This window comes from Centroberyx gerrardi, chromosome 8 (assembly GCF_048128805.1).
Source record: "Centroberyx gerrardi isolate f3 chromosome 8, fCenGer3.hap1.cur.20231027, whole genome shotgun sequence".
Taxonomy (NCBI): domain Eukaryota; kingdom Metazoa; phylum Chordata; class Actinopteri; order Beryciformes; family Berycidae; genus Centroberyx; species Centroberyx gerrardi.
In genome coordinates, this window is record NC_136004.1 from 12,729,121 (window position 1) to 12,738,172 (window position 9,052).

The following is a 9,052-nucleotide window of genomic DNA, read 5'->3' on the forward strand; positions in this document are numbered from 1 at the left end:
TAGCCCACAGACACCATGAGCGTACCAGAACACAAGTTACTGGAGCCAACAAACACCTGGCTGTACCTCCACACATTTGGGACTGGGTAAACTTAGAGAACATGTCCTCTTGTGTATCTATCTATCACATGTGGCGTGCACACTTCATACGTACTCTAACAGAGAATACAAAGCAACTAGACCTGTTGAAGCCAGTTGCATTCTAAGCCTACTGTGTAATATGTTTGAGAACAGTATCTGCTGAGAAATCCTTGGGACATATAATATGACCACAGGAATTTGGCAGCTTTTGATTTGGCTACTAAATCCACAGAAAAGTGCAAACGTTCACTTTCTTATTGTTTTGTGACATCTTGTATTTCTGGCCTGCATCCGTTCTTTGTATGTGACTGTTCTCTGTTTGAAAAAACAAAACAAAGCATAACTTAGTGAGAGACTCCAGTCTTAATCAAAGTGCAGCACCCCAGCATTGGTGGAGGGAGAACAAGGGTTTGAATGGGTTCAGATAGCAGGTCCTAGGTCGGGGCCTAGTGGGGTCCTCATTCTAGCTCTCTGAGAGTAAGCCTCTCACACATACACTAACAGACATATTCACGGACATGATCGCACGCACACACGCACACACACACACTCTGTCTAGCTTAGATGAGTCTGGCCTCTCCCTCCATGTCTGGCGGTAGATCACACACTCCTGTGAAGTGCATCTCCTTTCCCTTGCTTCCCTGTCCCATCCCGGCTCTGGCCCCTCGTTCCCCCAGGCTGGGAGAGGGTTGTTGGGCTTGGGGGTCCGGTGACGCCCCCCGGGGGACTCCACCCGACCGCCTCTCTTTCAGGAAGACCTCTAGTCGACGCAGCATCTGCTTGGGGTTCTTTTTGGCAAACAGCTCCACTTCTGGAAGGTTAGAAAACACAGCAACAGAACTCAACAGTGGGACTCACGCCGAGATCTCACTTCATTTTTTATGTATTTGTGTTGCTGCAAATTGTGCGCATAGTTCTGCACACGATCCTATAACTCAAACGTTTTGAGATGAAACTGATTAGGCATGATTATCAATTGTTTTCATTGCAACTCTGATTCACTGACAAAAATGTTTTCATTATGAAAACTTCACTGAGAGCTAACAAAAAACAGGACAAAACAACATTTGTTTTAGTTTATGCATGCATCATCAAAGCATAAGCAGAAAGAAATCCAACACCTGCATGCAACACCTTCATCACAACGCAATGCAGCTGCAACAGAATAATGCAGCAGACTCTCTTATTGGAAATGAATGAACTTCCATCAGAGAGCAATGGATTCACTGCATTAAGGGTGATCCCAGCCTGACACTACTAGAAGGAAGACAGGCAAGATTTCAGAGTGACCAGTTAGCAATATAACAAGGCATTGTCTTTACCTTTGAGTACAAAGCCGGAGTCAGAAATGGTCTTCTGTTGGGTCTTCCACAGTTGGTACAGGTGCAGATACGTGGCAACGTAGAACTCATTCAACACGCCAACCACCTGCTGACGACGATTACACTCCCTGGTAAAACCACAGACAGAGTGCAGTGTGGTTGGTGTAAAGAGGCACACAGAGGCAGGTATTAGGGCTGCATAACTACTAATAAAAAAAAAAAAACTACTTCAATTTCCAAATCGCAAGAAGCTGCATTTATTTTATCGGAGTGGTGGGAGCTCAGGACTCCTAACATGGTATTCTGGTGCTGAGCCCAATTTCTGGCCTATAAATTAAATGCACATTATAAAAAAACTTTCATTGCATTCAAACACAATATTAAGCAACAATTATTAAAAATGTTTCTTGTTTGCTGAAAACCTAAAATATTGAAAAATCTGTCTCTATACTGTATTGCAATTTATATTGCAACATTCAGCAAAACAATCGCAATATGATTGTCAATATCACACTGCCCTACAAGGTATTATACTGTGTGAGATAGAGTGGCAGCAGGCAACAGAAATACTACAGAGGATTAGTGACTCACTTGGACAAGGCCTCCTCTCTGAGCACTTGCAGGGCGATACGGGTCATGTTGATTGACATCACGCTGAATGGAAAGTTCTGCAACAAGTGAACATACACATAAGAACTTAGATCCGAAAGGAATAACCATACTTGCACATGCTAAGAGGCCAAGTCTTGAAACATGCTGATTTGTAGCTGACTTTATGGGAGGGTCAGTGTCTTGCTCAAGGACACTTCAGCAGGCCACACTGAAGAAAAGTCTCACTACACCACCCTGCTCCCCATTTTGAGCACGCTGACATTCCTATTGCCCTTGACTATTTCCACAAGTCTCCACCTGGTCTCTTCTAGGAAATATACCATACCCTTTGTTCTAAGCATGAGTGTTTGCGTGTTTGAGTGTCTTTACATGACCTGGTGATACCTGTGTAGGGTGTTGTGATAACTTGTAGATGTCTCTAGCCAGTGGTAGAGTCTCTGGGTCCATCACAAAATAGAGAGTATGCATCAGTCCCAGGAAGCCAGTACCACGCAGGTCAGTGGCTGGGTCTGTACCTACAGAAAACACAAACACAGACACATCAACACACAGTCATAGTGTTTCAGCAGTGTTTTTCTCAGGTAGTTGTTACAGCAGGAATAATTATCCATACTACAATGACAGCAGTCTACCGCACATAGGCTTCAGACCCATTTCATTAGTTTTATATCTTCAATGTTTCTTTAGACCAACATTAAATACATGAGAGGGAACGCGTATCGCTTCAAACAAGCAGTAACTAGCAATAGCAATTCATTTCATGTTGAAAACCTTGGTAGGCACAATGTAATATGAGCTGATCAACTTCAACGAAACGTCCACAGATTGAGGCCTAAACCAGTACATTTGTGAAGGTGTCTGACCCTGAAAGCCGATGTTCTCCCAGTGCGTCCCGTAGCGGGGACAGTCCAGCCTGCTGCCCATCAGCCTCTTATAGATGGTCTGGAGGACACGCATGTGGACTGTCTGGCTGTTGTCTAGAGAGCCTACAGGAAACACACACATGCAAAGGGGAAAATCAGTGATTTGTTGGAAACACTCGTGGGTTTTACACCTGGAAGACGATTACGCAAACAGGCTCAGCCAGCACACATGCTCACATTGTGCGATGGCGAAGACCAGATCCCTCTCCTCCAGAAGTTCTCTGTGCAGGCGCGGTGGTCCAAACAGGAAGTGTGTGATAGCGGCCAGACCCGTCCTGCGAATGGTTGGCTGGATGTTCTTCTACAGAGGGGGAAAAAAAAAGAGGACAAAAAATGAATCACTCTTTTCAAAAATCTAATAAAAGCCAAGAATGTATGTAATTATGAGACAAATCCATGTGTAAATGCACACATATGGAACATCTTTCCCTTCTCATGTATTTTTTATGCGATGGTTTCCTGTAGAATTTGCAGATGTGGGTGGTGGAGGTTTCATTTTAGTTCTGGGACCCAGGGTGGCTCATCGGACCATTCCAGGATAGGTACCAGTAGGTGTTGCAGTTTAAGAATGGCTCTTATTATTTATTTATATCATAATATGTGGACAATTGTGCTATAATTGCGATTCGAATCATTCTATTTTTGGCCTGGGTGAGCAACAGGGGCAGATGATGCATATTCATTGTATTTAAATTGTTCTATCTGTGGGGGCGATTTTCCTGCTGTGGAAGGCCACCGCAGATAAAGGCAACACTGGATAGAAATCTTTCCCTTTCTCATCCACACATGCAGCATGCCTTACCAGCAAATCCCCAAGGTCTGTGGTCTGGAAGTACTGCAGGGCTTCATTGAAGGAGATGAGTGGGGTTGGGCTGGAGTCCTCAGTGAGAGCTGGGGGATATGCCACATCAATTATTTCCAGCCAGGCAAGTGCGGTACAAAGTTAAACTGAAACACATTACATTCAACAGAATCATCACCTGATAGATAAAAAGAGACAAAACTATGACCTGAATCTCACCTGGTTGGATGCTCTCCAGAGCCTCCCACTCCTCTCTGGCCTTCTCCAACTCTGAATTATCCTCTGTAGAGAGAAAACACAAAGGTAAGGTAAGGAAAACCCACTAATTCAACCAACGCTCTCTCACACACACACACACAAACCTCACCGGCTACAACACACACAGGGGATGAGAATCCACTCAGCCAAGCGGCCATGGTGCAACGGCCAGCTCCCACCCAGTTCATTCTCAGTCGTAAACCCTTCCTGTCTAATAGACCTGCATCATCCAGAGTGGCACAGGGACCCTCTGCTTCCTCCTAGCAAGCAACCTACACTCCTGAGGGACGTTCTACCTGCTAAGGCTGCCTGGTATCTAGGATACACTGATATATTCCTGTGGGACGAAGAGTGTGAGACAAAAGAGAGATTGTGCGTGTTTATGTGTGTGTTACCTGCAGGCTTAGGCTGCTCCCCTCCTGCTGCCAGGGTCTGCAGAAGACCATTCTGCTTCAGTGCTGAAATCTGTACAATTACCACACAAGGGGTTACCTTAAATACAAGGAGGACCGTGTAAGGTGAAGCAGAGATACAGAAAATGAAAATGACTCACCGGCAGAGATCTGAGTGGTGCACTACCGTTGTTGTGGTCTTTGACATTGTGACCGATAATCAGTCCATTCATGACCTGGGAAGAAGCAAAGTTCAAACAAACACAGACTCTTTATAGATAAAAGGCTGGCTGGGCAAAAGACAATTGGAACGGATGAAAGAAAGAAAAATAATGTTATATTGAAATCTCATATCAGTGAATACTCTAACTGTGATTGTTAGCTGTACTCACAGGTTTATGGTTGGAGTGGCCATTGGTGATCTCCTCTAATGGTTTACATTCATGGGACAAACCATTCAGGCCCTAAGAGGAGGGCAGCAACACAGAACAGATGCTTACGACATGTACACAATATAAAAATACTGCAGGCTTCACTGCTCTGAGAAAGGTGATTCTTGTCCACTGCATGGCTAGAAAATCCAATACTAACTTGTGCAAAAAATGCAGTACAACAAATCAACTGATGTCTAGGACAGATCTAGGAAGTTGCATTCACTTCACTTTATCTTGTGTCCTATTACTAACCTTCCTGTGTAGGTAGATTTAAGCATTGTGCACTGGGTAAATTAGGGATGCACTCTTCAGCTTCAGATGGGACAACTTTTCAGAAAGTTGTCCCATCCCCATTATCTCTACATTCAATGTAGCAGGGGACATACTTATACAATTGTCTGAATCCAAAAAGAAGGAACATACCAGGATAGAGACCAGGGAGCAAGGGGTAATGTTATGACTAGAAACCAAGCTGGGGATAAGGGAAATGCCCTGTCAGCTGGCACCATGACAACATGCCAAGCAAGCCAGACAGGAGATTACTGCTAAAGGAGAGGGAGGGAATTGTTTACTTTAAGCTCCAATTTAAACAAGTGTGACAGAACTGCTTAAACACATGGGCTCTTAATTGTTTAACATGAAACAACAGTACATAAAGGGACGGGACATTTATCCAAGGACTGAGTGGGTGTAATCAATATGGCTACAGTGTACAGTACCTTAGCGCCTGCTTTCATTTTGTTGACCAACATAGCAGGTGTCAGCTACAGCTACTGTACTATCTCATTATGCCAAGCTGCTGTAAACCCAAACACCGGACTCAGACTAAATCATTGAAAACTTGGAGGCCACCTAAGGTGAAAGAGTATTACCTCGGTGTGTGGTGTGACACCAATGTCTTCTTCCATTGCATATATGTGTGTTGCTTGGCGAGCGTGTTCCTGATCCTGCCCTCTAAAGGCTTTTGAGGTCATGGACCGGAGTGGGCTGCAGAGCTGATGCGTGGACCACCATGGTTCTTGTAGTGTAGCTTTTGTAGTGACTGCAAATTTCTGTGCTCCTCTTCTTTTTTCCTCATATACATAGAGGGCCAAATGTCAAAAGTCACCAGGTTGATTTCACTAAGTTGTGATACTGGCGATAGATATTATCCAAGTCATGCGCATCATATTCTTCAAGCACAGCCTCTTTTTTTTCTGTGAAAAAGTAGTAGGTCCAGGTTTTTCAGGCAAATAATGCGTGATTTTGATGGCAGCCTGGCTTTATTAGTTACTCCAAAGTCTACCCTTCCGCATCCGAGTGTGTACGCTGGGTGGAATGTGCAGGTATCGGTCTACCAGAGCTGACTGGAGGACTGGAGGCTATCCGTCAATATATACGTTTCCTGGAAACCTCCCTCCTTCCTCCCCTCCACAGATCTGCTTGGCCAGTGGGTTTTCTCATCAGCCCCATCACAGGTGCACAGAAGCTGGATAATGACATTGCTTGTCAGGGCTTGGCTCTCCCTGTCCAAGACGCTTCATTACTTTGGCACTCAAGAGGAATCCAAGGAGCACCCAGGTACCAATATAGTGTTGCAGTTCAATTTACTTGCACTAAAGTTGTGTTAGGTCTTCAGCCTCACATGAAACAGCACACATCCAATGTCAGAACTGTCCGTTTCCAGTAAAATATGGGTCATGGATAAGGTCCTTTTATGGCCAGAGTCCTCAGTAGGGGTTGTCATATGTCCAAATTATCTGAAAACTAGAGCAAGAAAACAATAACTCCACACAATCTCTCAATACATAACCTACCTGTTAATCAATTTTATATTCATGAGCAACATTTTGAGGCATTACACTCAGATCCAATATTACCTACAGCTGGGTGGGGATTCACAATTTGAATACAATAACTGTGGACCGCAGTGTGGGAACAAAATACCAGAAAAATAAAGTCAGAATTGTTGCCAAAAATTGCCATCTAAGTTACATTACCGCAAAATGTTGCCCCCTGTATTATGGCCTTGCTTTGTGATTATTTTGGCAGGCAACATTGTCCTAGATTAAGCTTAAAAAAATGCTTATGTTAACGTCTTTTGTTAAATGTATGCATTAAAGCATTGCATAATAGCTACAAGCGCAGTGTCTTCACAAAATCACAACAAATAAATAAGTAAGTTACAGCTTTGACAGGTGACAGTTGGCTACTGTACCCGCTTTGACAGCCAGCTATGTAACGTCAGCTAACGTTAACCGTTAGCAGGCTGGCTCTCAGCCACCACTGTCCTGACGTTAATCAGTACAGTAACGCTGTTAGCAACCTAGCTAGCAATATTTCAGCTAGCAACCCAGCAGGCACAAAGACGTAGCTATTGCGCGATCTCACATTCTGAATGCAACGCTTGCATACATTGCATGCAAGCCGACAAAAATGTGAGATAAATAGTTAAATGATTCATGTTATGAATGTAAATTGCAAGTAAGTAGTTCAGACCTGTCATAAGAAAAGCCAGTTGTCAAGCTAACTAACGGGCTAGCTGTAGCTCTATTGCACTGTATCTGGGATGGAATCTGTTCCACAGTCCGACAGCACTACACGAATAAACTCCAGCTTCATAACATGCTTTGTGTATAAGATATGTTAAATATGCTACAAAAACATTGCGTGCAGCGGCCTGTCCCGACCATATTATGCAATATGAATTATTTTGAAACTACCTCAGTTTTTGATTCTTTCTCCCTCCAATCTCAGCTTCCCTTCCCCCGTCCAGTGGCCACGGTAATTTCAAGTGCATCTTGGGAATTGTGGTTTCCTGCCTGGCTCTAGGTTCATTACGTCATTGCGCTCTTTCTCTCTTTCTCTCTCTCTCTCTCTCTCTCTCTCTCTCTCTCTCTCTCTCTCTCTCTCTCTCTCTCTCTCTTCTCTCTCTCTCTCTCTCTCTCTCTCTCTCTCTCTCTCTCTCTCTCTCTCTCTCTCAGATATTGTAAGGCTCAGAGAGCAGGGAGGCTGTATGGTAGGCTGACCTCCTTTTCTATCTATTGATTCCTTCAACACACATAGATACTCTCTGCTTTATTTAAAAATACAGTAGCTTTCTACATAATCTCATGATTTCTCTTTCTCTTTATCTTTGTTTGACTCAAATCATGGATATGCATACCATAGGAAATAACAGGCCTTTGACGTAACTCCTCCAGAAAGCTTTGACAATCTTTGTAACTGTGGGTGAGCTGAGCTAGAGTGGTGTGCTGGGAGAATGGTGTTCCCATAAACTGCAAGGATTTTCCTGCAGTTCTCCCTGACACTGAAAAAAATATGATGTTTGGAGTTGAGTTGCAGTCAAGGCCATACAGAATGGATACTGGATATATAACATTATTTAACCAAGGCTGTCATCAGTGCCAAGGATTCAGTAAGACTGCCAGATTGGTTTGTTTTGTCCACTCTGTCTTATTACTCAGCTGATTTTGATAAATTTATCCTCTCCTACTTACAACGTTCTTGTACTTCTCTCATTACACAAATAATGGAACAAGGTCTGAGTGGCTAAGAGTCTCTTCACATCTGCTTGTGTTCAGATTTGAGGGATTTCGAGCAGATGTCAATTATTACCCTCTGGAACATTCTTTCAAGCAACAATATTCATTTTGCGTAACACAAGCCAACCCTCTGAACTATTCCACCGAGGTTTATGTTTTCAGAATGAACTGGATTCATGCAAAACCAAACCAGGCATTTGTTATGGGCTTGAATTCTCAAAAAAGGGGAAAAAAGGGGGAAAAAAACCCACAGTTAACAGGTTACTTCCTGTTTCAACTGAGAAATTTCCTTCATCCCTTAGTGGTATAACTTACATAATTCTGAAGTAATGCTAGTGAAGATTTCTCTCACTTGCCAGCAGCCAACATAAACACGTCTGACAGAATTTGAGCCCTCTATCCTTCAAGTAAAGAAACCCTTGCCCTTGCACTGCATCCAAGAAAATGAACAGTTACAAAACATTGTGGATCAATTAAATTTATACAGAATAGGAAAATGTTACATGGCTGGCAATAATGGAGGACAGACTTCCCGTTTGGGATGAAATCAACTGTTACTAGATCTTGGGGAATGTGCTGCTGGCTCCCACCGAACTGTTAGCTGCTGCTCTCCTCACACGTCTGAATGGCCAAACACCTGCTCACTCTGGCAAAGTGTCCGCCTTAAACCCATCAAGGAACAGCAAGACATTTTTATGAACTCC

At 43.5% G+C, this 9,052-nt stretch overlaps 1 protein-coding gene across 2 annotated transcripts; it reads right to left on the reverse strand.

Moving 5' to 3' along the window:
- Positions 1-256: 256 nt before the first annotated feature.
- On the reverse strand, positions 257-5,870 carry elmod3 (ELMO/CED-12 domain containing 3). Of its 2 annotated transcripts, none has more exons than XM_071924384.2 (12): positions 5,697-5,870; positions 4,783-4,854; positions 4,552-4,626; positions 4,394-4,463; positions 3,960-4,022; positions 3,741-3,829; positions 3,116-3,239; positions 2,879-3,001; positions 2,400-2,530; positions 1,995-2,071; positions 1,404-1,531; positions 257-892 (listed from the first exon to the last, which is right to left on the reverse strand). In XM_071924384.2, exons 1-12 carry the CDS (start codon positions 5,796-5,798, stop codon positions 642-644), a joined length of 1,305 nt encoding a protein of 434 aa, XP_071780485.2. In that variant the 5' UTR covers positions 5,799-5,870; the 3' UTR covers positions 257-641. The 2 variants fall into 2 exon arrangements, with proteins under 2 accessions (XP_071780485.2, XP_071780493.2); XM_071924392.2 differs by lacking the exon at positions 5,697-5,870 and adding an exon at positions 5,248-5,349.
- Between the last annotated feature and the right edge of the window lie 3,182 nt (positions 5,871-9,052).

Excerpts from the sequence above, each read along its gene's own strand:
- elmod3 (XM_071924384.2), bottom strand. The coding sequence starts at position 5,798 with ATGACCTCAAAAGCCTTTAGAGGGCAGGATCAGGAACACGCTCGCCAA. Across the intron at positions 4,023-4,393 it reads GGAGCAGCCTAAGCCTGCAG|AGGATAATTCAGAGTTGGAG; the intron begins GTAACACACACA and ends TTCTCTCTACAG. Across the intron at positions 3,240-3,740 it reads CAGACCTTGGGGATTTGCTG|AAGAACATCCAGCCAACCAT; the intron begins GTAAGGCATGCT and ends CCCCCTCTGTAG.